Raw genomic sequence first — 15,505 nt, 5'->3', positions numbered from 1 at the left:
TGTGAGCAAAACCATTTTTTATATGAGCCCAGAGCTCCACTTACTGTAAGGGCCATGCTAGAAGTGACAGGACAATTCTGTGTATTTAAACATAAAAAGGCCCCAATTATGTAGAAAATGTGGCGGGGGGAGGACGATTCGATTCGAAAAACAAACAGGATGTATGGATCTCTCCTGCCCACCTGCAGCTTACCTCCCTGCAATGGGGAGATGCTTTTCCAATTCTGAAAGTGAACCAACATGGAGAGAGGTTCTTCAGGAGAGGAACTGCGAGATAGTAAGTATGCAGCTCACCTGCTGGCCATTAAAAATGACCTCATACCTCCTAACATCTAAATGCCTGAGGCAGTATCATATTCAGTAAACACATAATTGTTCCTATAACTGAGCAGCTCGGCCAGAAATGCAACTCTAGAAAGAGCCTTGAGAAAGAATATATTTCAGACTCTCAACCTCATTTTGTTGGTCAGCCCTTCCCAGAGCTGAGCAAGTATTTCAAAATTGTAGGCGGTACCATCAAGTTTCTAGCCACTTGCTGTTTCCTTTCGCCCTGCAGGACAAACCAGTCAGCCCCTTGGGACCCTTTCATCTGCAATGGAGTGTCCACCAGGTGTATAAGTACAGATACCTTGCATCAGCATCTCCATGGCCGTATGCTGCTTCATTAGCTGCCTGTCTTCCATGTCACTGTCAGATCCCTCATCCTCATGGATCTCGATGTCTGAGTCATCATTGTCTAAACAAAAACAAGAATGCCCACCAATAACGGTTATTAGGACATCAGCTCCATCTCTTTCTGTTCTTTGTTTCAGCTTGAAGGAATGATTGTGGGCTGACAGGCAGACCACAGCTCAGCAACAGAGTAATTGCTCTGTGTCCAAAAGAGATCTCCGGTTAAAAGGACCTCAAGTAAAAGTCTCGGGAAAGAACTTTGCTTCAGGCATGGCACAGGGGAATCCACAGTCAAGAGTACACAACTTTAAATAATAATAATAAAAAAACAGTCGAGGGGAGGAATGGCATTTTTATTGAGATGGCAGAGAAGAGGTGCTTCATGCTTCCCCTCAGTGCTGCTTCTTCTGTCAAAATTATTCCCTTCTGGGACTACTATTAGCATCGTTTGATGGGAGTGGAGAGGATAGGGGGGGATAGGCTCTTGGTTGCCATCTCCCCCACACTGTAGGTGTTTAAATCCTACTGCAATTTAAGCAGTCTGAACTATGTGCAGGATTGCAGTGCAAGAAGACAGCAGGCTCCATGACACAATTCACATTGTTCAGAAAAGTCACATATTGATATGAATGGAACAGAAGAAGACTGCCCACTGAAAGAGACCCTTCCTTTATTGATTTCAGATCTTTTACTCTCAGAGATCTAATTCTACAGTGTGTGAAGGTCAGGAGTAGCTACGTGGTCACAGCCACTAGATTTTTCGCGTGGTCTCTGCAATGATCACACTTAAGAGAATCAGCTAGGAAATTTGATAACACTGCTCACTCCTTCTTATCATGCTGGCCAGTTATTCCCAACAGAACACAAGATGAGCTGTGATAAATACAGGGTGCATTTGCCGCTCACAGATAACTATTTACCCCTGTTCATAACACTGGAACCTGCAACTCAGTTCAATTTAGCTAGCTGGACTTTGAAATATGCCAGAAACAGCTCCCCAAGCTGCCTTCCATCTCCTCTCCCACATATAAATGACGCAACTGATTTCCATGCCCTTCTCAAACACAGTTAAAGGATCCAGAGAAATCAGACGCCTATCAGAACACACAGACACACAAATACCCATAGGCCTGCATGGGGAAGATCAGAGTGTTTCAGAACTTACAAATGTAGGAGTGGAGAACACTATGAAATTTGATTGTAGTGGATACTGCCTACACATTCATCACAAACAAGGTTTTGGAAGTTTCTCTCTCTTTTCTTTTTACTGTGATCTTTTCTAAAGAGAACCAGCGTCATCCAAAACCACCAGGGAGCAGGGAGGTGCCTCACTTAGGGGAAAGAAAGATCAGTATGTTCTCAGTTCAAGAAGATTTGTAGAAAATTAAGGATCTCTCACCCAAGTGAAATTAACAAACTGACGTAGTAATAATTATTGTAACAACAACAACAACAACAACAACAACAACAACAACGGGGACAAAATGGGCTGTGGTTTAATTACAAAATGTTCTTCTCTACATTCCAAACTTCTATTAGTTTTTGCTCCTGGTTCAACGGTTATGGCTTCTCCCAGAGAATTTTGGGGATGGTAGTTCAGGAACTTCTAACAGAAGATTCTCATCACCCTCACCCTAGTCCCCTGCAGAGAGGACAGACTATTTCATCAGTTTAGAACTGAAGGTTAATGAGGTGGAGGAAATTGTGCTGCACCATCAGCCACAGCATCTCATCTGTCCTTGCTACAATAATGCAAAGTGGGAACAGAAAGGATGCAGTTCTAAGGGGGAAGGCTTCCTCTCAGAGGCGCTGGAGTGATGGTTGTCTGCCTGATATACTGCTGCTGCCGCCACCTTCTTTCCTCTAGGCAGGGAGCGGGGGACATCCAACCCACAGCCCAATCCTGGCCCACCAGGGGATCCAATTGGCCACTGGGCCATTACCCCCCAAACCACACCCACCCTCTCATCAGCTGAGGTCACAGGTGATGTCAGCTGATGGCTGGGAGGGTAGAACTTAATCCTGCATGGGCGTAACCAATGGAGGGGGGCAGGAAGGGGCAGCTGCCTCCTCAAATCAATAAAAATCAATAAAAATCAATAGCTAACTGAGGTTCTGCCCCCCCCCAAATCCTGGCTATGCCCATGATTGGCTGCACCATCCCATTCCCAGCAGGAAACAGGATCATGCAGCCTAGGCAGCAGGATTTAATCTCAACTCACCAGGTGCTTTCTCCTATAAGGGGGCAGGGATGGCAGCTGGGAGATGGAGGACTCCCTCACGCCACTGCTGCCACCCATCCACTTTAAAAAGAAGCAAAGTACCATTTGAAATTGCCTCTCCCCACCACTTTAAAGGGACCCATGCTGTGGTTCCACAAAGCAGCTATTAACTAAAAATACAAATGACTTCCCTAAAAGATCCTAATATGTAGATGAATCAGATGAGAAGGTAGTACAAGTGTGTCTTTGTATGCCACTAATTTCAGATAAAACCAAAATTGAAGAAGGAAAGAAAGACCACACTAAACCCCAAATGTGTTTAATAAATCTCTCACGGATCATACTTTGTTTCCACCTTAGCTGCAGGCAGAACCCACCAATAGATATGTCACTTTCTCAATAAAGCTTTGTTCAAGCCAAGAACAATATGTGCTTCCTGTTCACTTTGGGAACTCAGATTTCCCCACGGATCCAAGCTGCTCTTGTTTGCCCCAGTTGCTTCAAATCTTTGTAAACAAAAGCAAATATGTGATATACTCCATTTGAGGGGCTGAGCCCCAGGAGCTCATCCACTGCTTCCCCAAACAGAATTTTGCCGATAACAACAAACAACTGAGTTTGTAAAACAGAGGCAGTTTTATGATTGAGAAGAAATCATGCTCCAGAAGAAAGCTCTATAACTGAAAGTCCAGTCCTGTGTACTTCAGCAGACAAGACTCTGGGATGAGGATCCTGGTTCAAATCTCATCTTACCTATACACTCACTGAGATGGCCTTAGGCAAATCTCAAAGCCTCAAAACAAAATAAAGAAATCCTTCCAGTAGCACCTTAGAGACCAACTAAGTTTGTCATAGGTATGAGTTTTCGTGTGCATGCGCAGAAGTGTGCATGCACACGAAAGCTTATAACTATGACAAACTTAGTTGGTCTCTAAGGTGCTACTGGAAGGATTTCTTTATTTTGTTTTGACTGCATCAGACCAACACAGCTACCTACCTGTAACTCAAAGCCTCGGTCCTCCATCTGCATCTGCATATGGTGATCACTGAAAGAATGTCCATGAACTGCTCTGAATGTTCTAAGAATTACGTATCTGAGCAAGTGTATTTATTCTCCTTCAGACTCCTCTAAATTGATTTTTTAAAGTCATTCGGCTTCATGTTCAAGTCTGATTATGCTCAACTTTGCTCATAGCCATCCTTTCAGAGAACCATCTAATTGTAGAGTTGGAAGGGGCCTTGGAGATAATCTGGTTCAACCTCCTGCTCAATGCAGAATCAAGTTCCAGGGTAAAAATCAGCTGGGGGAAGGCCCTTTCAAGTCTCCTTCTAGAAGACAGCTGCAAGATGGAAAAAAATTTCAGGATCTACAACAGGCATGGGGAAACTTTGGGTCACCAGATGCTAACTACAACTCCCACCAGCCCCAACAAGCATGGCCAATGAGCAGGGATGATGGGAGTTGCAGTTCAGCAACTTCTGGAGCACCAAAGTTTCCTCATGCCTGATCTACAAAGACCCAGCAAGCCAGAACACTAGTCCTCAGCAGAACCAACAGTGCTCTGCTACTTAAAGCCTGCTGCCACATACAAAAGGACAAAGACAAGGAAGGTTGAGATAAAACTATTAACAAGCTGGAACTATCAAATGCGACTTGAAAAGCCTCAGCCAGTCTCAGCCAAAAGCAAAAATTCATTTAACTGATCCACAAGAGAAAACCTTCTGGGTTTCTCCCTCACATGCCCCCTGCCTCCCAATAAATGTTCAAGGCATACAAAGCAATATTAAAATCACTGGGATGATTCACCTAAGAGTCTCTGCTGACGTCTTAGTTAAGAATAAGCCAAAACTGAAATAATATCAGGATAAAATTGCTCCTTCCAACCTGTCACTGATCCAATTTTTCTGTCAAAAGTTAGCATGCGGGCAACCTTACTAATTATAGTTCCCTTGGTATTAAAAGCAAGCCTAAATACTCCCTCCCACTGGAGAGATTTGACCTAGAGCAAAAAGAGCAAAAAGAAACATTAGATTGGAATTGCTTATCAGATGAAGAGCAGCATTTTTGGCTAATTAAATAGAGTTACTTATTTTCATATGGCTTAAACAGGACCCAAAACTGTAACACCTGGTTTTAGTTCAATGTAATCCGCAAATTGGTTAATTAATCCAGTTTTGCATATTCATCTGCAAAAGTTACAAGCTCATGGCAAGTTTTCTGCTTGCCTCTTGCATGTCTGTGACTTATATTAGCCATTTATACCCTAAAGGAGGAATATGTTGTTGCTCCTTGCCTGGTTGTAGGTTTTCTTAGCCAGCACAAGTGCCCAGCTGAGTTGCAATTTACAGCTTTGAATAGTCGGGTGGATAATAATAATAAAAAACCCTGTTTTTTGTTGGATAGGCCATCCACCAATTTCTTTCACCCCATTGGTGTCTATTCATTCCCCATAGTTGCATGAGCTGGAGAGGTGAGGCGGTGAGGCCCCTTCTACCAGACCAGTTACCATTTGGCTCTTCCACTCCACTAACAGGCAATGCACCGGCCACATCAAAGAAAATAATGTGAGAGTGTAAGGCCCCCTTCTATGGAACAAACTACTGTTTGGTTCCTCCAAGATGATTTGCGCCAAGCACATTCCACCCAAATCATTATGCAACCTTATTACAGATGAACTGGTATCTGAATTTTCTCTTTTCCCTCTTCTCTTATCACCCTTTCCTTTTTGTAGCCAACGGATTGGTGGTCATTATTTTACACAGTAAAGTGTCTTGAGCAAAAGGGCAGGGGGGAAAGCGGCATATAAATGTGATCAATAAATAATACAACAAATCCCCTGTTATTAGCACACAGCAAGGCAAAACTGCTTTATAGAGTTGTAGAGTTGTAAGGGACTGTGAGGGTCCTCTAATCCAATCCCCCTGCAGCTAATGGGTTTGATACTACATTGTTAAAGTGAAAGTGGTTCACCTCTAATTCCTAACAATAATAGGGCTTACCCACCATGTACCCATAACGCAGCTGATTTGGGGCTCTGAGATAGATATTTAAACAGTAAGCAGCCATGACCCACCCAATGCTCCCATCATTGAAGTGGGGTGGGTGGGGGGCAGCAGACAACATACAGCCTTGACTTCCCACTCTGCCTTGAATATAGTAAATCGAGTGACAGGACAATCAAGCAGAAAGAGAAAACTGCTGCAGCCCCATATGCCTCTGTGCCTGCCTGGTGTTTAGTTTCCACCTCAAATGACCACGGTAACATGCAAATGGAAAGGGCCAAACTGCATGGGACCCTGGGTCTGCAGACACCCGAAAAAGTTAACAAACAGAGCTCACTTCCACTCTTCAGCAAGCGCTTCTCTTCCTCCTTCAGCTTGTTCTGCATCAAACGCAAAGTGTTCTCTGCTTCCTGCAGGGAAGGGAAAACATCAAAATCAGAAAGGCAGCTGCACCATGCTTCCGCTCAGGAGGGTAACAAGACATAAGCTGCTGCTAAGGTTAATATCAAAGGCTTTGCAGCCAGCTTGGTTCCCTAGAATGGGACTAAAAAAATATGAATATAAGTTCTCTCTAAATTAGATCAACTCTAGCTTTTCAAAAGTGCTGCAAACCTTTGAAACTGGGCACACTCCTGTTTGATTTGGGCCAGAAGACTATTCCATGAGGTTCAGTAGACTAAAACGCTTTTTATGTAACTTGTTGGTTCAATAAAAGAACATCTACAAATGTTAATCAACTGTCTATGCGAATCCATACAATTTTTGTGTGTGCCAGCCATGAGGGAAGTAAAGCCACTTTCCCTGCAACCAGTATGAAAGATAACTGGGCTGAATTAGAGCACTTTGGTTCTCAGAAGAAGCACCTCCTGAGCTCATTCCAGTCGCGTCTGCCAACTTCATTTGCAGATGGAGCCAGCACAGAGGTGCTGCCTTGTGATGCAGCAAAGCACAATGGTAAATGTTAAAGGGAAGGGTAAGGACCCCTTTTTAGTGCTGTCACCCACTAAAGGGAGTGGGGGAGAAGAGCAGAATGACATGGGCAGAGGAGAAAGTGCTTCTAGCCTTCATTTCTTTTTACTACTCTGCTTTTTTTAAGCCAGCAGATATGCACTGCCAGTTGCGTTGGTTTGACACTTCTTTGTTCAGTTGCTGCGTCAGAACAAACCAAAGAGCTATATCCTAAAGCCATGGACAACACTTGAAAATGTATTCCAAGTGCTTCTGTGACTACTGGTACACTCAAAGCACCTGCAAATGGGTTTGTGCAATTAATCTAGGGAGGGAAAGATCCTTCAAAGGTCAAAAGTTTAAAGCGATTTCAACACTATTATGCTGACAACAATATGGCAAAGCAGCCAGTTCTATGAACTGTCCTGCTTTCTCTGCCTAAGGTAGAATACATGCTCCAGGGTGATGCACATAGGCTCATGTTTCTTACCATAACACATTTTCTTACATTGCTTACTCCTTGATTCCAACTATGGTCAAGAGAAGCAAACTTATGTGAGCTCTAGCCCACAAACACTGTTCAAGACCTTGAGTGTAGTTCATCGACATACAGGGGGAGTGTAGTGGTGGGGGAGATGTGTAATTAACGAATGAGAACAGGAGTGAAAGATCTGCCACCCTCCTGTTTCCTCTGTGCCCACCACCTCTCTCTCACTGGGTGACAAACAGGACAGAGGCTGAAACCCAACAGGATGAGACCCTTCTCCTGCCAGCTTGTGAAGGATCCTACCAGAGCTTAATTTACTTGTTAGTTGATTTACAGACCTTATAAACCGCCACTCATTGAAACAGATTGGATGAATTTCATAATTTATTGTGTTTGTTTTCATAAAGTTTTTTTAGAAACTTTTTTCTAAAAGTTTCCTTTTTTTAAAAAAAAATAACCTTTATTGAATTATACGAATAAAAACAGTAACAAATAGCAAACGTATTACCATAACGCGAGACAATAAAAATTGCAGAAAGGAAAAAAAAAGGGAAGGAAAGAAGAGGGGGAAAAGGAAAAAAGAAAAGAAGAAAAGAAGGAGAGAAAAGAAAAGGAAAAGAAAACAGATGTCCAATAAGGTAAGTTACAACTTCCACCGCTTCTTCATACAGTTACGCCCGTGGTGTATAGCCTGTCTTTTCTTTATATATATAACATAATTATTTCACATTAACACTTCGCAAACCATCTAGATCCAATTCTCATATCCGGCAAGATCATTCAAGGCACAACCAAATTTTGGTCCCCTTGCCAAGTTTCCCCAGGTACTCGTTTAAGCATGCCCATTGCTTTCTAACTTTATTTTTAGGTTTTTGATGAATTATATCCGTTAATTTAGCCAGCTCTAAGTACTCACACACTTTGTCGACCCATTGTCCTTTAGATGGCATATTGGTACTCTTCCAATTGCTGGCTATTAACAATCTTGCAGCCGTTGAAGCATACAAAAAAATACTTTTTTTTTCACTCGGTATAATGTTATCCAAAATACCTAATAAATACATTTCCGCTTTTTTTGTAAATGAAATTTTTAGTAATTTTATAATCTCCTCATGGATTACTTCCCAAAAATTTTTTACCATCGGGCATGTCCACCAGATGTGGAAAAGGCTACCCGGAGCTGCATTGCATCTCCAACATTTGTTACTTAAAGATTTATTTATCCTGGCCAGTTTTTCCGGAACCATGTACCACCTATAGTGCATCTTTATGTAGTTCTCTCGTAACGTGTAACAAGCAGTAAAGTTTATATCTTTTGACCAAAATTTTTTCCAATTTTCGTATGGGATTTCGTAACCTAGATCTTGTTCCCATTTTACTAACCATTTCCCTTTTTCTTCTTCTTCCTGTTCTTTTTCACCTAGCAGCTTGTATACTTTGGCTATGATCTTATCGTTGTTTAGCAATATTTCCTTTTCAAATTTGGTTATTTGGGTATTAATTCCTCGTGTTCTAATATCTTTGTCATATGTAGCTTTCAGTTGGAAGAATTCTAGCCAGCTTATCCCTAAGGATTTTAACACCTCATATTTTTTTAGGTTATTGGTCCCTTCTATGTTTTCAATCAATTCTCTGTAAGTCGGCCACAGTTTTTTCTTGTTACACCTCAGCGTGGCATTTGCCTCTACTGGGGATACCCATCCTGGTAGTTTGTTCATAATTTTATCTTTAGTTCTATCCCATACCTCGAGCAGGGCTTTCCTCAAGATATGGTTTTTAAATCCTTTGTGTATCTGTGCCTTCCCATACCATAGGTAGCCATGCCACCCAAAAACCTTATCCCATCCCCCAATGTTCAAGGTTTCTGTGTTTTGTAGAAGCATCCATTCTTTAAGCCAGCTCCAGCAAGCTGCTTCATAGTATCTTTTTAAGTCTGGAAGCGCAAATCCTCCATTATCCTTTGATTTTATTAAATTTTCCATTTTTATTCTGGCCTTCTTCCCCTGCCAGATGAAATCAGCAAGGTCCTTCTGCCAGTCTTTAAAATGTCTAACTCCCAAGATTATTGGGATATTTTGAAAGAGGAACATTATTTTTGGTAGGACCACCATTTTTATCATTGACACTCGTCCCCAGATTGACAATCTTAGTTTACTCCATTTAGCCATACTATCCTTAACTTCTTTCCATTTTTTAAGATAATTGTCTTTGAGTAAGTTGGTGTTTTTGTTCGAGATCCAAATTCCCAGGTAGTTAACTTTTTTCTCAATTTTAATTCCCGTATTCTTTGCTAATTCTTCATTGTCTTTCTCCCTCATATTTTTAGTTAACATTTTAGATTTTTCTTTATTTAATTTGAACCCCGAAACCCTACTGAATTCTTTCATCTTGGTAAGCGCTTTCGTGATGCTTTCTTGGGGCGTTTCTGTGACTATTATTAAATCGTCTGCGAAAGCTTTCGTCTTGTAGCAAGTTGAGCCCAAGCAGATGCCTTTTATCTCTTTATCTTTTCTTAACGCTGTTAAGAGTGTCTCAATTACCATAATAAACAATAGGGGAGACAGGGGACACCCTTGTCTCGTCCCTCTTTCTATGTTAAAACCTTCCGTAATTTCGTTGTTAATAATTATTTTTGCCTTTTGTTCTTTGTATATTGCTCTTATACCATTTAATATTTTGTTTCCCATTTTCAGGTTTTCGCAGACATTAATCATGAAGGGCCAGGATACACTGTCGAATGCCTTTTCCGCATCGACAAGTAGCATCGCTGTTTCAAGGCCTGGTTTCATATCGACATATTCCAAGATATCTATAATTATTCCTTTTAGAATTGCACAATACAATTAAAGCAACAAACAAAAAATAAAAAGGAAAGTCAACAAAGGGAAGGAGGACACAAAGGCTTCCTATGGGCATCCAGTTGGTCACTGTGGGAACAGAATGCTATACAGTGGTGCCTCAATGTACGAATTTAATCCGTTCCGAAGGCACCTTCATAGGTCGAAAAATTCATAAGTCGAAAAGTGCCATTGGGAACGCGATTTCCCATAGGAATGCATTGGAAACGGAAAAATCCGTAAGTCGAAGCAACCCCATCTAAAAATTCATAAGTCGGCCATTTGCCCCATTCGTAAGTCGAAAAATTCGGTTGTTGAGTCATTCGTAAGTTGAGGTACCACTGTATACCAAATGGGTCTTTGTCCTGATCCTGCAGGCCTCTTCTTATGCCAACCTTTCCTGTCCATTGGGCCAGCTTGGACAGAAAGGGCTATCAAAAGGTACCTTTTGGGACCAGGACCTTGCCTGAGCCACACAATCTTCCTGGCTCCAGGAAATTACTCGTTATCCCTTGGCTCATCTCAGCTTGGACAGCTACCAATGGCTGAACCCTGCCACAGAGGGAGAGAGGAAAGGGAAGAGGAATGTTCTGCATTATCAGGGGGTGGGACTAGATGACCCTCGAAGTCCCTTCCAACTCTGCAATTCTATAATCTGCATCTAATGGGTATTGCCTGCAAGCAATCCTGGAATAACAACATAAGAAGGGCTTGCTGGATCAAGCCAGCAGCACATCGATTCCAGCCTCCTGTTCTCACAGTGGCCAACCACAGGAACAGAGTTCAACAACACTCTCCCCACTTGTGAGTCCCAGCAACTGGTATCCAGATGCATAATGCCTCTGACAGTGGAGGCAGAGCACAGCCATCATGGTTAGTAGCCTCTGTGAATTTGTCTAATCCTCATTTAAAGCTACCAAAAGAAATCCATCTAGCTACACTAGCCTACTAGCTACAGTTGCTCTCCCTTGCCGAGAAAAGGGGGGGGGCTCCCTATACCCAATTGAACTGACTGCAAATCTTAAAATGATTTCCTTGTACAGTGGTACCTCTACTTACAAATAACTCTACTTACAAATTTTTCTACTTACAAATGGAGCTCCGTCCGCCATCTTGGATGCAGTTTAGATAGGATTTTTTCTACTTACAAATTTTTAGATAGGGTTGCTTCGACTTACGAATTTTTTCTCCCAATGCATTCCTATGGGCTTCGACTTACAATTTTTTTCGACTTACAAATGTGTGTTCGGAACGCATTAAATTCGTAAGTAGAGGTACCACTGTATCTCACTCCTGCTCCAATAGGCACAACAGATTGCCCAGTATCATGACAGAGAGAGTCTTCAGAGAGAAAGTGTCAGACATAGCATTTGGGAGCCCTGTCTACCACAACAGTAAATGTATCCATTTATTTCCCTTTGTCACAGATACTAATTAACAGTTTTCCAAATGTCACCCCTGGGGGCAGGATGGGGGGACCCAGAGGCAATCAATCATTTTGCAAAAAGCTATAAAAGGGGAGTATTGATCTTAGAAGCAGAACGGAACTGAGCTTCGGCAAAGCTATTTCCAGAGAGTCTAATAGCAGCTGCTATGGAAGGTTACTGTGAAAAACATGCCATCAGTTAGCAGGAGGCTGATGATCTATTGCTAAACAAGCTCTAAAAGGCACAGCATTGTTTAACCCATGGTATTCCCAGTGAAGCCTCTGCAGCCTTGGACATCCACAACCTGCTCAGGTCCACATTGAAAACATTTTGCTTACCACAATGTAATCTGACTTCTATAGCCGGAATGAAAATACAATTAAAATGTAAACTATTTACTGCCTTTATTCCAAATTCTATCTTGTTGGCAGGACTTTGGATGCCAATTTTCTACCCTTCTCTGAGTCTTCTCTATCCTTGGATGTAAAAACTGCTGTAGAATCTATATGGCAAGTTTCTTTTGACTGATTCAGCAAAACAAAAAACAAAAATAACTATTTTGGGTATAATGGACTCCGCAGCTCCATATGAAGGGGTTGTCTAAGTCAGATGCATTTTGGAGGTGTAATGCTAGAAATGTCTCACTGAGGCATATGACGTGAGCCTCCCCATGAAATGCCCTTTTTGGTCTGAAGTTGCTGTCTGTTTAAATTTTATACTGGCAAAATATCTGCAGATGTTTGTGTACTTTAAGTTATATTCCTGCAAAATAAGGACTAACAACTGGGCAACAAAAATGGGATTTATGAGCCCTTGCAGTTGCTAAGAGACATATACCTTGAGCGTGGAAGGATAAATATTCACCATCTACGATGCAACAGTTTGAAGTCCTTAATGCCCTTGCTATAGCTGAATGCACTTTCTTGAAACACCAACTTCCTTTGGATATCTGCGTGGACATTTGGAGGGCATTTATGAATTTGTATGTGTATTGATGTGTATGTGTATTGATGTTTATTTTATTGTGAATGTCAGATGACAATTGCCCTTTTGCTTTCTTTAATAAATCTGCAGTAAAAAAGAAATGTAAATCTTATCTTTTCCCAGTAGGCTATTTTCTACACATCCTTTCCTAGCCTCCATCCAGGCTTGTGTTTGTGGAAAGGTTTTTTGTTTTGTTTTTACTATGCATTTGGTATGCTTTATTTTGTATTTTTCTGTTGTGAACCACTCTGGAATCTTTGAATAAAGGACAGTATACAAATGTAATACATAAATAATAAATAAATAGTGATACTTAAAACTCAATATTCACAAGTCAGAAAAAGCTACCCTTTCAGAAGGCATCAAAGAAGCTATGTGGACCCCCCCCCCCCGGCAAAATACCTGGCTATATGTACTGACAATTTGCTTTAGTAAAAGGTAGCTTCTGAGAAGCTGGGTTTTCTCAAATCATACATGACACATGACTTTAAGTTGCCAAGAAAACCTCCCTGGACCTATTTTGCTGGCTATAATAATAAAATGATAATAACTTTATTATTTATCACCTACCCATCTGACTGGGTTTCCCCAGCCACTCTGGGCGACTTACAACACATAAAAATTGCAAAATGTTAGACATTAAAATTTCCCCGATACAGGGAAATGTATGACTGATGGGGAGTTGCAGTCCAAAATATCTGGAGGGCACCAGGTTGGGCAACGCTGTTTTAGCTGGAGAAGCCAGAAACTGACCCTGGGTCTTCCTCCTCTGTGCAAAGCAGTTGTTCCGTCACCAATCTACAATCCCCACCCAGCAAAGGGGCTCTTAGAAAGACAACTGGCTCAACACTTGCACAGCATCATGTCCTCTGACTGATCACGACTTACGACCTAGCCTGTAATTGAACTTTCTCCCCCCCCCCCCCGTGTTCTTGGAGGAATTAATGAGCTTCATGGCTGATTGCTTCATCTGGTAGTCGACAACCCTGCCATCTTTTTAAAATATATAACTAAATGCATTCTGACAAGCAGCTGGCAGAAAAAAAGTGAAGCTTCTGTCACATATTGGAGAAATTCCCAACACAGGTGCGCAACCATTTTCAAGTTCTCTTGACCATTAGCCATGGTAAGGCAACCCACCTCAGGCAGCAGATTTGAGAGCACATTAAAAAAAACAACAGCGAATTCTCATTTAATTCTTATATTCTCCAACGTCTGGGACCTATTTGCATCATCTGCCTCAGGCATCAGGCCATACCCACCAGAGAGAAAAACCTTGCGGCAATTATTCGTGCTCTGGTTGTTGGTTATTGCAATATGTCATTACAGGCATCCCATCAGGCCATAGCAGAGGGAAAGAGATGGGATTGCAGGGCATTTTCTTGCCCTCTGCTGAAACGCCAGCAACATTTGCCTCCTCATCTCCTTGAAATCTTTTCATTTCAGTGATCATTACAATATTAAGAGTTTGTGTCTATGTTTCTTTTTCTCCTTTTCCCTTCCTAATGTATCCTCCTATTGCATCATATTTTTCTTAGATTGTATGTCTGAAGGACTCAATTAGTTCTCTGGGAGCCTTTCTCAGCTGAGGAGCAAAATAAAAATATTTTAAATAAATATGAAGACTGTTACCTTAAAAATTGGTTCTGAACCTGACAGCGACATTTTAAAAGCCTTTCTCCACCCCCAGCCTCCAGTATTTTATTTTTAAGCAAAGAAGAACTTGAGGCAAATCTGATACATCCATCCAGGCTTAGTGGCCAGTTCCTTAGCATTTGCTTTTTCAAATTTAGCAATGTGAGCCACTGACTTCGGTCCCAGAACATTGCCACCCCAGTGACGACAAATCTCACCGTATAAAATAATAATAATAATAATAATTTATTATTTATACCCCACCCATCTGGCTGGGTTTCCCCAGCCACTCTGGGCAGCTTCCAACAGAAAAATAAAATAAAATCTACTAAACATTAAAAGCCTACCCTAAACAGGGCTGCCTTCAGATGTCTTCTAAAAACCTGGTAGCTGTTTTTCTCTTTGACATCTGATGGGAGGGCGTTCCACAGGGCGGGCGCCACTACCAAGAAGGCCCTCTGCCTGGTTCCCTGCAACTTGGCTTCTTGCAACGAGGGAACCGGCAGAAGGCCCTCGGCGCTGGACCTCAGTGTCCAGGCAGAGGTGGAGACGCTCTTTCAGGTATACTGGATCGAGGCCATGGTAGTTTCTGTGAGGTGGTAGATAAGAGGAAAAGATGGGAAGCAAATCCCACTTCTCCAGCTTTGCACTGAATTTTCAGTTTCATTATGAAAATGCTGACCCAGTGAGCATGTGATACCAATTGCCCTGTTTTCAAGCTTCCCATAGGCATCTGGCTGGCCACTTTCTGAATAGGATGCTGACCTAGGTAGTCCTTTTGGTCTGATCCAGCATGGGTTATTCTTATGCTCTTAAATAAAGCATTACGTTTTTCGTCTAAACTGTGTCTATATTCCTCATTCTTAATAATCTTTGTCAATGGTGTGCACTGGATCCCCCACCCTTTCACGTTATGTAAGCCACAATGTCTGCCCAATCTAAGGACACTCCACTTAAAATATTGTGATGAAAACTGTTATCAATGCTGAGATCCTGAACTAGGCAGAGCACAGTGACCAAAAAGAAGGGATGGGCAAAGGCTTCTTGAATCTTCACAAGGCTTCACAAGGCTCTTACCTACGGGACCGCCTCTCCTGGTATGCCCCACGGAGGACCTTAAGGTCCACAAATAACAATATTTTGGAGATCCCAAGCCATAAAGTGGCTAGATTGGTCTCAACTAGGGCCAGAGCCTTTTCAGTATTGGCCCCAACTTGGTGGAACGTTCTCCCACAGGAGACCAGGGCCCTGCGGGATGTGACACCTTTCCGCAGGGCCTGCAAGACAAAG

At 42.1% G+C, this 15,505-nt stretch overlaps 1 protein-coding gene across 2 annotated transcripts in view; it reads right to left on the bottom strand.

Moving 5' to 3' along the window:
* The window catches only part of CLUAP1 (clusterin associated protein 1), a 76,513-nt gene that overhangs the window by 8,795 nt on the left and 52,213 nt on the right, over window positions 1-15,505 (bottom strand). For both annotated transcript variants that reach the window (XM_035131360.2, XM_035131362.2), the window contains exons 9-10: window positions 6,235-6,307; window positions 629-736 (exon numbers count right to left, since the gene is read on the bottom strand). In XM_035131360.2, coding sequence (XP_034987251.1) covers window positions 629-736; window positions 6,235-6,307 — 181 coding nt within the window. The remainder of the gene's footprint in view (window positions 1-628; window positions 737-6,234; window positions 6,308-15,505) is intronic.

Source organism: Zootoca vivipara, chromosome 14 (genome assembly GCF_963506605.1).
Source record: "Zootoca vivipara chromosome 14, rZooViv1.1, whole genome shotgun sequence".
Lineage (NCBI taxonomy): Eukaryota > Metazoa > Chordata > Lepidosauria > Squamata > Lacertidae > Zootoca > Zootoca vivipara.
This window is presented reverse-complemented; position numbering and strand designations above follow the sequence as displayed.